The sequence below is a fragment of the Saccopteryx bilineata genome, chromosome X, assembly GCF_036850765.1.
Source record: "Saccopteryx bilineata isolate mSacBil1 chromosome X, mSacBil1_pri_phased_curated, whole genome shotgun sequence".
Taxonomy (NCBI): Eukaryota; Metazoa; Chordata; class Mammalia; order Chiroptera; family Emballonuridae; genus Saccopteryx; species Saccopteryx bilineata.
This window is the reverse complement of record NC_089502.1, coordinates 146523027-146539232: the sequence shown is the minus strand read 5'-3', so window position 1 is coordinate 146539232 and position 16206 is coordinate 146523027. Positions and strand designations below refer to the sequence as shown.

The 16206-nt window shown below is 54.7% G+C and overlaps 1 protein-coding gene and 1 non-coding gene across 4 annotated transcripts in view; both read left to right on the top strand.

The window, feature by feature from the left end:
- The first annotated feature begins 4099 nt into the window (after positions 1-4099).
- GYG2 (glycogenin 2) overlaps positions 4100-16206 on the top strand; it is a 38983-nt gene continuing 26876 nt past the window's right edge. For 2 of the 3 annotated variants that reach the window (XM_066248832.1, XM_066248831.1), the window contains exons 1-3: positions 4100-4284; positions 4736-4873; positions 9566-9707. In XM_066248832.1, coding sequence (XP_066104929.1) covers positions 4867-4873; positions 9566-9707 — 149 coding nt within the window. In that variant the 5' untranslated portion in view covers positions 4100-4284; positions 4736-4866. Of the gene's footprint in view, positions 4285-4735; positions 4874-9565; positions 9708-13453; positions 13752-16206 lie in introns of those variants that run through there. The other variant, XM_066248834.1, reaches the window with a different exon arrangement.
- Positions 13156-13231, top strand: TRNAP-GGG (transfer RNA proline (anticodon GGG)). Its single transcript has one exon. It is a non-coding gene; the product is annotated as a tRNA-Pro (tRNA).

Genomic DNA, 16206 nt, shown 5'->3' with positions numbered 1-16206 from the left:
CGTGAGCTGACTTTTTGCCCTTGCTCGGACGACGGGGATGTGTGTCACGGGCCCCGGAGAGTTCTCCGCTCAGCTCGGAGGGACAGAGAGACACGTCAGCCAAGTGGCGGAGAGGGAACTTTCTCGAGGGAGGATGTAGACCAGGTGCTATTCTCTGGGTGTCATCGTTGGTGGCTCCCAGGCAGACGTGCCTGAGACACGGACCTTCACGATGTCAGGGGCGGCCGTGGAAGGTGGAACGCTCCTGACTCTTGTATCTTAGAGTCTGGCAGACGGCTGCACCTGGTTCAGCCCCGAGCTGGTGGCCCACCCAGGCCTCTCTGTCTTTCGCACTAAGGGACAGTTTCTCAACCGAGAGTGCCGTTGTCCCCAGAGGGAGGCCACCAGGCAGTGTCTTGCTCCCGGCGTCTGGTGGGGGGAGACCAGGGAGGCCGCTCAGCACCTTATGGGGCACAGGACTCCCCCATGTCAGAGAGTCACCAGCCCCAGACGTCGGGAGGGCTGAGGGTGGGAAACTCTGACTTAAGCGTGAGAGCTTGTTAGCTTTCCTTTCCTGTCTCTTTCCTTCTTTCATCTACTTGTGTATCTATTTATAGTATGTATCTGTGTCCCTGTCTATGACTATATGCATCCATTCATCCATCCATCCACCATCCATCCACCATCCATCCACTATCCATCCATCCATCCATCCATCCACCCATCCACCCACCATCCACCCATCCCCCATCCATCCATCCATCCATCCACCCATCCACCCACCCATCCATCCATCCATCCATCCATCCATAAATCCACCATCCATCCACCATCCATCCACTATCCATTCATCCATCCATCCATCATCCATCCATCCACCATCCATGCATCATCCATCATCCATCCATTCATCTATCCACCATCCATCCACACATCCACCATCCATCCTTCCATCCATCCACCCACCCATCCACCATCCATCCATCCATCCATCCATCCATAAATCCACCATCCATCCATCCATCCATCCACCATTCATCCATCCATCCATCCATCCATCCACCCATTCATCCATCCACCATCCACCCATCCATCCATCTATCTACCTTCCTATGTATCCATTACTAAGGAGGCTTTGCAGCTCTGATGTTCTCAGACCTTCTGAATTCTCTACCAATGCTGCACAAATGTATTTTTTTAGGGGAGAGGAAGGTAGATAGTGAGGCAAATTCCTGCCCATGCCCCAACCTGGATCCACCCAGCAACCCCCTCTGGGGCCGATGCTCAAGTACCAAGCTATTTTTAGTGTCTGAGGCTGACACACTTGGACCCATGGAGCTATCCTCAGTGCCCAGGGCCAATCAAACCACTAACTACAGGAGGGGAAGACAAAGAGAAGGAGGGAGAGGGTAAGAGAAGCAGATGGGCGCTTCTCCTGTGTGGCCCTGACTGGGAATCGAACCCGGGACGCCCACACACCGGGCAGACACTCTCTCCACCGAGCCACCAGCCAGGGCGCATATTGGTGGCTGTTGTTCTGGAGTTTTTGGAACATTCTACATTTAAAAAATTATTTATTTATTTAATTTTTGCTGCCCCTTCCCCCCCCCCCCCCAGTTAAAGGCCTAAATTCTAACATTGATCTTGAAACCTCGGATAAGCATAACATAACGTATAGAATCTCTCCCTGCACGAGCCTACATTGTATTGGTTCTCAAACCAGGAGACGTGGAACCCTGGGGGGAGGGGGAGCTGTCCCCAGGTCCTATGTTGGTGTTTTCCCGGAGGACCTCCAAGTGCCGGTTCAGTGTGGGGTCGGAGAGGGGTGAGGGGGGGATGCCGGTGCTCCCCTCCGCCTCCCCCTCCTCCCGGGTGACATTAGCAGAGCAGGAGGCCCAGGCTGTGAAACCTGCCCAGCAGGACTGTTGATTCTGTCTGGCGACTTTTGTCTCCCGGAGCCTCCAGCCAGTTAGAACAAGTCTGTCCGTCTGCAAGAGCCGGTGGAGTTCCTGGAATGATTGCTGCCTTTTTCCGCCTCCCCCCCCCCCCCCCACGGCTTCTCTGACCCACCCAGCGGCTGGGCTGTCTCCCCCTCCCCCCCCTCGGAATCCCCACCCTCGCAGGTCCCCCCCGCCCCGCCCCACGCGACAGCATGCGCTCTCACGCTGCGTTCTCCTGTCCCTCTAAGGTGGGTATCCGGAGGCCCAGCGCTCCAGGGCAGCACCCCTGGGTGCTGCGGCCAGAGGTTCCAAACCCGTGGTCTCCGGGGGATCCACACGGGAGCCGCGCGCCTCCCTGGTCCGTCCACTTCCGGACTGTTTGACAGCGAGGGCCGTCCTCACAACACTGGGCCCGTCTCAAGACCACGCCTAGGGGCTGGCAGCCTGGCCAAAGTCCTGCCCTCTGTCCTCCTGCAACTGGGTGCCCTGAGGACTTCAACCCAGATGCACATGTGACCCCAAGAATGGCTGCGCGTGTGGGCCTTGCAGACAGGTCCCTGCTGGTTTGGGTCTGGGTGGTCCTGTTCTGCGTCCTTCAACAGGAGAGGAGACCCCCTCCCTCCCAATAGGGTCTGGGGCTTTGCAAAACCAGAAGGAACACGATGCCCAAGGCTCAGGAACACTGGTTTTCATATGAATCCATTTTCTGACCCTTGCACGTGTGCGTTCACACGTTCATTCATTCATTGGCTCACTCACACACGCATGCGTTCACAGTTCATTCATTCATTGGACTCACACACGGGTGCGTTCACACGTTCATTCATTCATTGGCTCACTCACACACGGGTGCGTTCACACGTTCATTCATTCATTGGCTCACTCACACACGCGTGCGTTCACACGTTCATTCATTCATTGGCTCACTCACACACGGGTGCGTTCACACGTTCATTCATTCATTGGCTCACTCACACACGGGTGCGTTCACACGTTCATTCATTCATTGGCTCACTCACACACGCGTGCGTTCACACGTTCATTCATTCATTGGACTCACACCCGCATGCGTTCACACGTTCATTCATTCATTGGACTCACACACGCATGCGTTCACACGTTCATTCATTCATTGGACTCACACACGCATGCGTTCATACGTTCATTCATTGGACTCACACACGCATGCGTTCACACGTTCATTCATTCATTGGACTCAATCACACACACGTGCGTTCACACGTTCATTCATTCATTGGACTCACACATGCATGCGTTCATACGTTCATTCATTCATTGGACTCCCTCACACACGCGTGCGTTCATACGTTCATTCATTCATTGGACTCAATCACACACACGTGCGTTCACACACGCATTCATTCATCCAACCCCTTCACCGCGCCGGTATCCGCCCATCAGCCAATCAACGCATCCACCCGCTTGCGCGCACCTTGTCCCTTCCGGGGGCGCAGCTATCTGCTCGCTCATATCAATATTATTTATCCCAGGCGGGTCACCCATTCGCGCACGCGGGTCTTCATTCCTCCATCCACGTCCTCACTGCTTCAGGCACTTCATTCATTCCTTCATCCCTGCACGCACCCCTGCCCTGTATAAACTCATTCCCGTGTCCACTCCCTGACTGGTGCGGGCATGCGTGAGTCCCTGGCTCATTCACGGCTTCCTGCCTTTAACGCGCTCGTGGACCAGCTCGTCTCCGTTCATGCATTCATTCTCTTAATCACTCCTTCATCCACGCACGGACTCACCCATATATCCACGCAGTCCCTCGTTTGCGTTAAATCCTCCTTCGCATCCCCCCCCCCCCCCCCCCCCCCCCCCGCCTTCCGTCCATCAACGCAATCCTGGTTCATGAATTCACTGGCTTTACTTTCTCCGGTGCTCGCCCCGCGTGCAACAAGACCCGACTGCAGGGCCACGGCTGGCTCAGAGGTGTCCACCGCGGCCTCCACGCGGCCGGCAGCGCGCTGGCCTGGGGCCCAGTCTCCTGGGGCCATTGCAAACATTTGCTTTAGGGCTAGCTGGTTAAAGGTGAAATGTCCAAACCTAGAAACCGCCCACTGCTGGATTCAGCGAAGAGGGGGTTGGTGAGGGCGCAGGGGCGGCGCTCGGACTGCGGGGCACTGGGCGGGGCCACGGACGCGGCGAGACCCGCGCCTGCCCGCCCGCCCTCCGGGCTGGGCAGAGGCGGGCCCGGGCTTCCGGCGAGCAGCCAATCGCGGGACCCTGGCACTGCAGGGCCTCCCAGCGCCCGGGGCGGCGGAGGCTACCGGAGCGGACCGGAGGTGCTGGGGGGGAGGGGTCACTAGGGTTTGAGACTCACAGGCTGCCTGAGCGCGCAGTAAGTGCTGGACACGCAGGGGTGCGGGGGCGTGGGAGCCTCTTGGGCGCGGGTGGGGACCCGTGGGGCGGGGCGCAGGGGCTGCCCAAGTGCAGAAGGGGGCCGAGGCGCGGCGGCGGGGGAGCATAGAGGTGGATCTGAGCGGAGAGGTGGCCGGGAGGCGTTGGGCGGCGGTGGCGGCCGAGGCCGCCCAGAGCGAACCGGAGGGGCGGGGCGCAGCGGGCTGCAGAAGACAAGGGGGCGCCGAGGAAGTCCCAGGCGCGGCGGGGTCGCTTATAATACCTCCGGGGCGGACTGGTGGTGAGGGGAGCGCGTGGACGGACGGAAGACAGAGGCTGCCCCCCGGAGCGCTGAGGAAGAGGTGTGGCACGCGGGGGTCATGGAGGCGGCGGCCTGGGAGACGCGGAGCGAGTCGAGTCGTGGGCACCGCAGCCACGCGTGTGTCCCGCAGGCCTGGAACTCCGCGCGGGGTCCCCTGGAGACGACGCCTGTGCGAGGCCTTGCTAAAGGCCGGAGAGTCCGCCCAGCGCGCCTAGGCGCACTTCGGCCCTTCGGTGCCCGCGGCGCGCGGAACCTCAGACCATGCCGGGTGAGTCGGAGAGTGAAACGCTCTTCCCCTTGGCGCGCGTGGGATCAGCCTGCGCCGGGGAGACCCCCCCCCTCCCTTACCCCGCCAGGATCACCCCAAACACCCGGTCTCCTATTATTTGCTTCCCGAACGTCTCCCAAGGTTGGAGACGCTGGCGGCGCCGGGCGCAGCTGGAGAGGTCCATGTTTCAACAGTTGGGAGGGGGCATTCCCATCCCATCATTTTCTCTCCGTAAAAAGAGGTCGGGGTGGGAGGCGTCTCAACGGGCTAGTTTCTTGGCCAAAGGCTTGGAGGGTCTCAGACTAGAAGCAGACGGGGAGAGGTTTATGCCCCCAAAGCCCCAGCCAGACAGTAAGCTTTTGGGGTTTCCCCCCTGAAAGCATAGTTAGATATTCCCCCACGTGCTTGGGACTACGGATGGCGCATGGCTGCGTGTTTGGCAAATCCTGGTCCCCCGTGGGTTCCAGGTCAGCCCTGTGTCTGCCCCGTTGGGTTTTTGGGGACCCAACTGTCCAAAGATCTGGGCAGTTCACTTTAGAGGTCTGACATGAGAATAATGTCGTTTCCTTAAGACACGCCCACTCTTGAGCATTCACCAGCCTGTGTGTGTGTGTGTGTGTGTGTGTGTGTGTGTGTGTGTGTGTATTTAAATGCAGGCTGCTGGTTATTCAGGGGAGCAGTTTGATACACAGCCAGGTGGCTTTCCCTGTGGTGTTTTTCCTCTCCAGACTGGGAAAGGGGAATTGTTGGGGAGAGGCCACTGGCCCCGTGTCCCTGGGCTGTATGGTCAGATGCCGCTCAGGACGCACACAGAAAGGGGTCTCTGTGTCCCGCAGGGGCTGGGAGCTCTGCAGAGAGGAAAATTACTCTTCCCTCCTCCCCCTCCCCCCCTCCAGCTCCCCAAAGCCGGAGGGACACTTATAACGGCAGCATTCAACCCTGGGCGTTCGCTCTCCATGTGGGTTTTCAGCGGTTGGCAGGAGACAGAACCATCTTTGAGGACAGGGGAGGCCAGCGGCCGGAGCCGCCCGTGTTAATTTCCGGGGCTGGTTTTCGAAGACGGGCTCCCTGCACGGCAGGGCAGGCGTGGACATAAACACGTCTGTCTCCCCACGGGTTTCTTATGGAACTGGCAGCCGCCACGATCTTCGGGCTGACCCCGACGTGGCGACAGCATTTATTTATTATTGTTATTATTTTTTAATCCTGCGTTTGGAATCTGGTGACAAATTTTGTTTCTGATTTTTTTTTTTAAAAAAAGGTTTAATTTCTTATTTGTTTGGTTTTATTTTTAAGTGAGAGGAAGGGAGATAGACAGACTCTTGCATGCACCCTGATCGGGATCCACCTGGCAACCCCCGTCTATGGAGAACGCTCAGACTAACGGAGCTATCCTCAGCACCCGGGGCTGACGCTTGGACTAACTGAGCTATTTTTAGTGCCTGAGGCCAATGCTCAGATTAACCGAGACACTGGCTGCAGGAGGGAAAGAGGGAAAGAAGAGAGAGAAGGAGGGGTAGAGAAGCAGATGGTTGCTTCTCCTGTGTGCCCTGGCCCGGGAATTGAACCCGGGACATCTGCATGCTGGGCCGACACTCTATCCACTGAGCCAACTGGCCAGGGCCTCTGTCTGATTATCCCCTGTGTGGCTCCGTGCCGCGCTGGTGGAAAGGCGCCCTTGGAGTGCGGTGACCTTGGATAATTGTCGGCGTTTTTTCTCTTGGGTGCCTTTCCCAAACACCGACATTGGTGAAAGCTCTGGCAGTGAGATTCCATCCTTCACTGCGTTACAACCCACTGGTCTGTCGCTGCCGTGGGCATGGAGCCCTTACCCGTCAGTGGCTTTGCAACATCGTGTGTGGACCCCCAGCGGACAGCGGACGAGCGTGTCTAGGAGTCTTGGGGGGACCGTGGAGAGACGGCCACTTTTTTTTTTTTTTATCATTGGTGCCGTCTGGTTGTTCTGGGCATAGGACGACGAGTCTCTGTCCATCGTCAGTGGAGAGGAAGGACGTTGAGACGTTGAATAGTTTCCAAATCCCAGCACCCCTGCCTCCGCCCCGATGAGTCGGGGACCTCTGCCTGTCTGCACCCTCCCTCCTCCATGCCTCCACCGCCTGGGGTCCCCACAGACCTGTCGGGCCACCCGCCTCCCCACACAGACAGACTCCGCATCCCATCCACCCATCCATATATCCACGCATTATCCATACATACATCAGTACCCGGGGCTGATGCTTGGACTAACTGAGCTATTTTTAGTGCCTGAGGCCAATGCTCAGATTAACTGAGCCACTGGCTGCAGGAGGGAAAGAGGGGAAGAAGAGGGAGAAGGCGGGGTAGAGAAGCAAATGTTTGCTTCTCCTGTGTACCCTGACCAGGGAATTGAACCTGGGACATCTGCATGCTGGGCCAATGCTGTATCCACTGAGCCAACTGGCCAGATGGCTCCCAGATGGACGTCTTTCTCACCCGCTGTGTTAGCTGGGGCATGGCCGCCCCAGGTGGGTGGGCAAACACGACCTGGTTGAAAATTCCACGCTTCCGGTTGGATACCTTCTCCGGCGAGAGAAGCCCCCTCGTCCACCACGTTGAGTCCAAACACCTCCGGCCAGGGAGGTGTCCATGTCTCAGCTGCAGCGCAGGGGTGCGTCTGACCTTGGGGGGAGGAGTCGGAAACGATCCTCATGGGGTTACTTTTCATGTCCTTCGTCTGCCTGTCCCAGTAGGGAAAGATCTGATGCTCTTTTCAGGAATTGTCTAACCAATCATCACCATCATAGGTGCATCTATAGGTGGTAGGTAGGGAGCTGGATAGATACATAGGTAGATATAAATAAGCGGATGAGTGATTGATAGATTGGATAGATTGGTGGTAGGCAGATGTAGATTGATTGGTAAATGATGGATGGATGGATGGACAGATAAATGGATCAATGCATAGATAGGTAGGTAGATAGATAGATGATAGATACATAGATAGATGATATATAGATAGATAGATGATAGATAGATAGATGATAGATAGATGATATAGATAGATGATAGATAGATGATAGATAATAGATAGATAGGTGATAGATAGGTAGATAGATGATAGATAGATGATAGATAGATAGATGATAAATAGGTGATAGATAGATGATAGATACATAGTTAGATGATATATAGATAGATGATAGATAATAGATGATACATAGATAGATGATAGATGATATATAGATAGATGATAGATAGGTGTTAGATAATAGATAGATGATAGATTGATAGATAGATGATAGATAGATACATACATAGATATATAGATAGGTAGATGATAGATAATAGATAGATAGATGATACATAGATAGATAGATGATAGATAATAGATAGATGATAGATGATAGATAGATGATAGATAATAGATAGATGATATATAGATAGAGAGATGATAGATAGATAGAGAGATGATAGAATAATAGAGAGATAAATCGATAGAGAAATAGCCGGGTGGAGAGGTATAGTATCATTGAGGTGGATGAGCAGGTGGACACATAGATAGATAGGTAGGTAGATTAGATAGATAGATAGATAGATAGATAGATAGATAGATAGATAGATAGATACATAGCTGGCTAATTGTTGAGTTGCAGACTTGAACCCTGCCCTGGGGCTGTGACGCTCCACTCACGAAGCAGACGCCAGGAATTCTCATAACTTCTTAATTCAGGAAAGAAAACAGAGCCCCACCCACACCGTGCAGACAGAACCCTGTTGGGACAGGCTCACTCGGGGAACGCGCCCTGGTGGAATGTGGAGGTCTGAGCGGCAGCCTCAGGAAAGCAGCTGTGGGAAGCCCCTCTGTCCCCTGCTGCCCGGGGCGCCGGACACGGGGGGGGGGACACTGTGACCCCTGAGAACTGAGCCCTGAGTGTTCCCACCCAGACGGCTTGCTGTGAATTTTAATTTCTCCAGACGGCACCGTCCCTTGCGCAAGACACAGCTTTCTCCGCGGTGCCGTCGTCACCGTGCCAACAAGCTCTCGGGGTTGGAGGGAGAGCCCAGAATTCAACTGTTGAAACGCCCCCCCCCCTCCCATCCCCGGGCGTGGGTTAACATCCCTACTGTGCGCTCGGACTTCAAATTGCCATAAATTGGACCTGCTGTTAGCGTCCTTTCCTCTGCCCTTGAGACAGGAAAGGATTTCTGTTCTCTGTCCCCTCTCTCTACACGGCTTCTTATATATAAGGTACACCCCGGGGTGGAAGCCTTTCCAGCAGGTGGTTTGCGCAGGGCGTAATTGCTGCGTTCTTTCGAGAGGGCAGGGCGTCTTTGTTGAGACGTCTCACTTTTTCTCTGTGTTTTCTTCAAAGATTCCGATATGGGGGCGGGATGGGTGAACTTTTGTGACGAAGAAGGGGCCACAGGTGTGAGGTCTCTGGGTGCGTTGGCATCAGGAAGGGTTAAGTGTTTTCTGGTTGACATGGGGTCCCCTGCTGTGTGTGTGTGTGTGTGTGTGTGTGTGTGAGAGAGAGAGAGAGAGTTTAAATGAAAGTTTAAATATAGAAGCTGTTACCAGGGAACATTTTGGACCACTGACTAGCTATTCTACATGAGTTGTGGAGCTCAGGGGAGGAAGAGGAATGACCGTCGACCGCGGCAACCCATGAGATCCGCCAGGAGGGTAACCGCCCTGTCTGTCCCTGTCTGCAGTGTCCGACCAGGCATTTGTTACGCTGGCCACCAATGACGTCTACTGCCAGGGGGCCCTGGTCCTGGGCCAGTCGCTGAGGAACCAGAGGGCGACCAGGAGGCTGGTGGTGCTGATCACCCCTCAGGTGTCCAGCCTGCTCAGGTACGTCTTGGGGACACGCCTGGGTCTTATTGGCTTCTTCTCCTGTAGAAGTTTTTTCTGGTCCTGGACCACGGGGCATCACGGACTAGATGTATGGATAATGCGTGGATGGATGGATGGATGGATGGGTGGGTAGAGGGATGGGTGGGTGGAAGGATGGATAGATGGATGGATGGATGGATGGATGATGGATGGATGGGTAGAGGGATGGGTGGGTGGAAGGATGGATAGATGGATGGATGGATGGATGATGGATGGATGGATGGATGATGGATGGATGGGTGGATGGATGGATAGATGGATGGATGGATGGGTGGAATGATGCATAGATGGGTGGATGGATGGATAGATGGGTGGGTGGATGGATGGATGGATGGGTGGATGGATGGATAGATGGATGGATGGATGGGTGGAATGATGCATAGATGGGTGGATGAATGGATAGATGGGTGGGTGGATGGATGGATGATGTGTGGATGAATGATGAATGGATGGGTTGATGGTGGATGGATGAATGGATGATGGATGGATGGATAATGGATGGATGGATGATGGATGGATGGATGATGGATGGATGGATGGGTGGAGGGATGGGTGGGTGGATGGATGGATAGATGGATGGATGATGGATGGATGGAGGGATGGGTGGGTGGATGGATGGATAGGTGGATGGATGGATGGGTGGAAGGATGGATAGATGGATGGATGGATGGATAGATGGGTGGGTGGATGGATGGATGATGTGTGGATGAATGATGAATGGATGGGTTGATGGTGGATGGATGAATGGATGATGGATGGATGGATAATGGATGGATGGATGATGGATGGATGGATGGATGATGGATGGATGGATGGGTGGGTGGATGTATGGATGGTGGATGGATGGATGAATGGATGGAAAGATGGATGGATGGATGGATGGATGGATGGAAAGATGGATGATGGATGGATGGATGGATAAATGAATGGTGGGTAGATGGATGATGGATGGATGGATGGATGGATGGAAGGATGGATGATGATTGGATGGATGGATGGATGATGGATGGATGATGGATGTTTGGATGGATGGATGGATGGATGGATGGATGGATGATGGATGGATGGATGGTGGATGGATGATGGATGGATGGTGGATGGTGGATGGAGAATGGATGGATGGATGGGTGTGTCGATGTATGGATGGTGGATGGATGATGGATGGATGGTGGATGGAGAATGGATGGATGGATGGGTGCATGGATGATGGATGGATGGTGGATGGTGGATGGAGAATGGATGGGTGTGTCGATGTATGGATGGTGGATGGATGATGGATGGATGGTGGATGGAGAATGGATGGATGGATGGGTGCATGGATGTATGGATGGTGGATGTATGGATGATGGATGGATGATGGATGGGTGGGTGGATAGATGGATGATGGATAAACAAGCAGATATCATGACTGTCTTAAAGCTACCTCAAACTGTTATTCATGTAGGGAACTATGTTATAGTGTGTGTGTGATCAACATCAACGTACTTACACAGGATCATGCTTGTGGTTCAAGCTTATTGTCCCAACTACCAAAATTTAAGTCAATTTTAGGGTGAGGGGAGTTTCCAAAGCAACAGCCCTGAGCTAAGTGAAAGAACTCCAGCCTTGGAACCTCAACCGTCCTCAGTTAAATTAGAGAGCTGAGCCCGGATGTCACAGAGGCCCCTGGGGCTCTGCAGCGCGTCCTGACGTGTAGAACGGGTCTGTGCTGCGTCTGGACGGGGCGTCCTGGTGCCGGTGTGCTCGCTACGCCGACAGGCGTGTCTGGTGCCTGTGCGCAGGGCCCTGCTGCGCTGACGTGGTATCCGGGGACGAAGCACAGCTCTGTGCGTCTCGGGGTCTGTACGGAGACACAGGTGGGTGTCGGGCGTTCAGCCAGGGGTGGGCGGTGTGACAGCCAGGGACCGGCGAGCGTGGCCCGGCGTGGGCTCAGGGACACGTGAGCAGCAGGCGTGGAGTCGTCACACCAACCAGACTCCCTGGTTCCCGAGAGCTGGCACTCCTGGGGTTGGCGTGGTGGCCTCGTGAGCTCCCCAAGGACATGACCTCACTCATCCAAGCTCCTCATGACTCCTAGTCGTCCGCCTCTCTCCCCCAAGATGCCTCGGGCAGCGGGGACAGCGGGGAGCTTCCCCTTCCCTTCCTCTGGGGCCCTGGTCACTCGCGATGACCGGCCGTTAGTGGTGCTGAAGGCCTCCGGTCCCAGAGGGCGGCCTTCAGGGTCCGAGGGAGGACAGGGGAGGTTTGAAGGTGGCCAAGACGTAGTAGGCGTAGGGCGCAAGCCCGGGCCAGAAGGGACTCCCCTCTTCCCAGTGCAGTGGGGTGCAGCATCCGTAAAGGGCGGTGCTGGAGGCGGAAGAGAGAGAGAGAGAGAGAGAGAGAGAGAGAGAGAGGCCATTTCCCGTCATCGTGGGTCAGTGACCTGTTTCCTGGGGAGGTCACGGATGGAGCTGGCCGGGGTGACCTCATTCAGCGTTGGGGTCCGGCTTGCCGTGGTTGGGCTTCAAATCCTGGGGAGGTCACGGAGGACGCCACGCCGAGGCCCCTGACGTTGTCCGCGCACCAACGTGCAGGGGCGCAGCCGAGTGCCTCGCTGCCCCGTTTCCATGGCGACTGCGCGCTACGCCCCGCGTAAAGGAACAACCGCGTTGATGAAGGGACCGGGGTTGGCCATCTCTGCTCACTCAGCAAGCCACCAATTCTTCTCGGATGCTCCCAGGTGGCCAGAGATGCCTCAGTTTACCCTCCCATTGGAAGGGGTGCCCATCGTGGACACAGAGAGAGGACAGAACACCTTTTTTTTTTTTTTTTTTTTTCCATTTATCCTCACGAAGAGAATTCTCTCGAACTTCATGGCCGTGGGACGGCGGACACCAGTCAGAGCGAGTGGGTGGACGCGTAAGGTTGGGGGCTGCCCGGGGGGACACCCAGGAAAGGCGTTGGAGCCCGCAAGCTGTTGTGTGAAGGGCCTTTGGTGTGACCTGTGTCCCACGTGGGGTTAGGGGCCCGGGTGTGTTGGTCCCCACCGGTACGGCCCGTTTTTGGTGGGTTTGCTGCTGAGTGGAGACGGGAGGGGGGCGTGCAGCTGGTGCCCCACCCCCCCATGCAGACAAGGCTGGGTGGAGAAGGAGGTTTTCACCTCCTATGACCAGCGTCCTCCGTAGGAGCCCCCTGGCTTTCATGAAGTTGGCGTCCCTGGAGGAATGGTCCGAACGATTTGGCGGGAGCTTTGATGTGGCCTCTGGCTGTTGAGACCTCCTCGTACTGGGTCACTGCGGGCGGGTGGGGTTGAGGGAGGCGTGACATTTGGGGTCTTGGGGTCAAAGGGAACCTGGGGGTCTCGTGGCCGCCCCTCCTCCTGGGACGTTGGAGGGGATGAGAGCTGGAGGCAAGACTCTGTCTGTTGGCCTTGGCCGGTTGGCTCAGTGGTAGAGCGTCGGCCTGGGGTGCAGGAGTCCCGGGTTCGATTCCCGGCCAGGGCACACAGGAGAAGCACCCATCTGCTTCTCCACCCCTCCCCTTCTCCTTCCTCTCTGTCTCTCTCTTCCCCTCCCGCAGCCGAGGCTCCATTGGAGCAAGTTGGCTCCAAGGCCTCTACCTCAGGTGCTAAAAAGAGTTTGGTTGCCGAGCAACAGAGCAACGCCCCAGATGGGCAGAGCATTGCTCCTGGTGGGCATGCCGGGTGGATCCCGGCCGGGCGCATGCGGGAGTCTGTCTGACTGCCTCCTGGTTTCCAGCTTCAGAAAAATACAAAAAAAAGAAAGAAACCTTTTTTGGAGAAATTATGGCACCCAGCCAGAAACACCGGTTATAGAGCATTCATTACAAAAGATATGAGATCTCATCAGGATCAGAGAAGAGGTTTTACGGAGAGAGAAATGGTGTCCGAAACAGACGCACCCCGTGGAAACCCCAAAGCCAGTGGAGCGGGCTCCGTAGACGAAGATGCGTTCGAGGAAGACGTCTCGCTCTTCTCGTTTCTGAACAAACCCAGGCTGAGCGGTGCGTGCCGTCCTGGCAGGAGCGAGGGGGGGGGGGCTGTCTGTCAAACCATCCCTTCATCACCTTTTATTTTGTTTCTCCTTAAGCCCCTCCCCTCCCCCCACCCCCATTCTCCTCCTCCCTGCCCCTCCCCCCATAACCACCACACTCTTGCCCGTGTCCCTGAGTCTCAATTTTGTGTCCCACCTATGTATGGAATCATACTACAGCTCTTGGCTTTTTCTGATTTACTTATTTCACTCCGTATAATGTTATCAAGGTCCATCCATGTTGTTGTAAATGATCCGATGTCATTATTTCTTATGGCTGAGTAGTATTCCATAGTGCAGGGGTCCCCAAACTTTTTACACAGGGGGCCAGTTCACTGTCCCTCAGACCGTTGGAGGGCCGGACTATAAAAAAAAAAACTATGAACAAATCCCTATGCACACTGCACAGATCTTATTTTAAAGTAAAAAAACAAAACGGGAACAAATATAACATTTAAAATAAAGAACAAGTAAATTTAAATCAACAAACTGACCAGTATTTCAATGGGAACTATGCTCCTCTCACTGACCACCAATGAAAGAGGTGCCCCTTCCGGAAGTGCGGTGGAGGCCGGATAAATGGCCTCAGGGGGCTGCATGTGGCCCGCGGGCCGTAATTTGGGGACCCCTGCCATAGTGTATATGTGCCACATCTTCTTTATCCAGTCTTCTATTGAAGGGCTTTTTGGTTGTTTCCATGTCCTGGCCACTGTGAACAGTGCTGCAATGAACATGGGGCTGCATGTGTCATTACGTATGAGCGTTTTTGAGTTTTGGGGGTAGATTCCCAGTAGAGGGGTTGCTGGGTCATACGGTAGTTCTAGTCTTAATTTTCTGAAGGAACCACCATCCTTTCTTCCCTAACGGCTGTGTGCGGTGAAATTTAACTCCACTGCGAAGAATTCATCTTCAAGAAGCAGGCGGGACCGGGGACCGAAATTATTTCGGGAGCTCCGCTACAGGGCTATTTGTGGCAGTGAAGAGTGATACCTCCCCCTGTCTCCACCCCGGGGGTCTTTATATAACCACGAGGATGCCGTAAATTCCAGAAATAATTGGGCAGGAGGCTCGCGTGCGGAGGTGGGAGGGGGCGGGTGGAGGGGAATTGGCGAGGAGATAGTTCTTTCCTAGAGAGAACGCTTCTTTGAATAATAGCCTGTGATGAGAAATCACCAATAAATGCAGAGTATTAAAAAAAGAAGCTACTATAAAGGCTGTAAATAGACCCCCCAGAAGCTCCAACATATGTCTCATCATAGGAGCTTCATAAACAACAACAGACAATAAATAAACAGGAAGAGACAGAAAGAACTCCCATCCACTGTAAGAAAGGAGGTTCCAGTGAGCGTTTGTTTTCTTTACCATTGGGCAGAGTGAGCGAAGCAAGCCCTTAGGTTGACACAAAAGGTGAGGGGTGCATTTTAGGGCTCCCCCCAAATAAAGGAAACATTCCGCCCCCCCCACATGCATTTCACTCCCAGGTCTGGTTGAGAGAGGCTCAGTGTCTCAAAGGTTTGGCACAAAATCGTTTTTTTTTCCTGTGTGTGTGTGTGTGTGTGTGTTTAAATTGACTTAGGGCAGTGGTCCCCAACCCCCGGGCCGCGGACTGGTACTGGTCCATGGGCCATTTGGTACTGGTCCGCAGAGAAAGAATAAATAACTTACATTATTTCCGTTTTATTTATATTTAAGTCTGAACAATGTTTTATTTTATTTATTTTCTGAAGCTAGAAACGGGGAGAGACAGTCAGACAGACTCTCGCATGCACCCGACCGGGATCCACCCGGCACGCCCACCAGGGGGCGACGCTCTGCCCACCAGGAGGCGATGCTCTGCCCCTCCAGGGCGTCACTCTGCCGCGACCAGAGCCACTCTAGCACCTGGGGCAGAGGCCAAGGAGCCATCCCCGGGCAAACTTTGCTCCAATGGAGCCTCGGCTGCGGGAGGGGAAGAGAGAGACAGAGAGGAAGGAGAGGGGGAGGGGTGGAGAAGCAGATGGGTGCTTCTCCTGTGTGCCCTGGCCGGGAATCGAACCCGGGACTTCTGCACGCCAGGCCGACGCTCTACCGCTGAGACAACCGGCCAGGGCCCTGTTTTTTTTTTTTTTAATGACCAGATTCCCTCTGTTCCATTCGTCTAAGACACACTCTTGACGCTTGTCTCAGTCACGTGATACATTGATCCGTCCCACCCTAAAGGCCGGTCCGTGAAAATATTTTCTGACATTAAACCGGTCCGTGGCCCAAAAAAAGGTTGGGGACCACTGGGTGGGAGGGAAAACAAAACCGGAACAGGAAGGCTTCAGAGAGCGGGCGTGGAGGTGGTGGTGGATTTGGATTCACGTTCCCTGTTGCTGAGCAACAAACAGGTGTCCCCTTTGGAGAGAGGACACAGCCAGCCGGAGAAGTCCGCCCGGTCTCCCGGC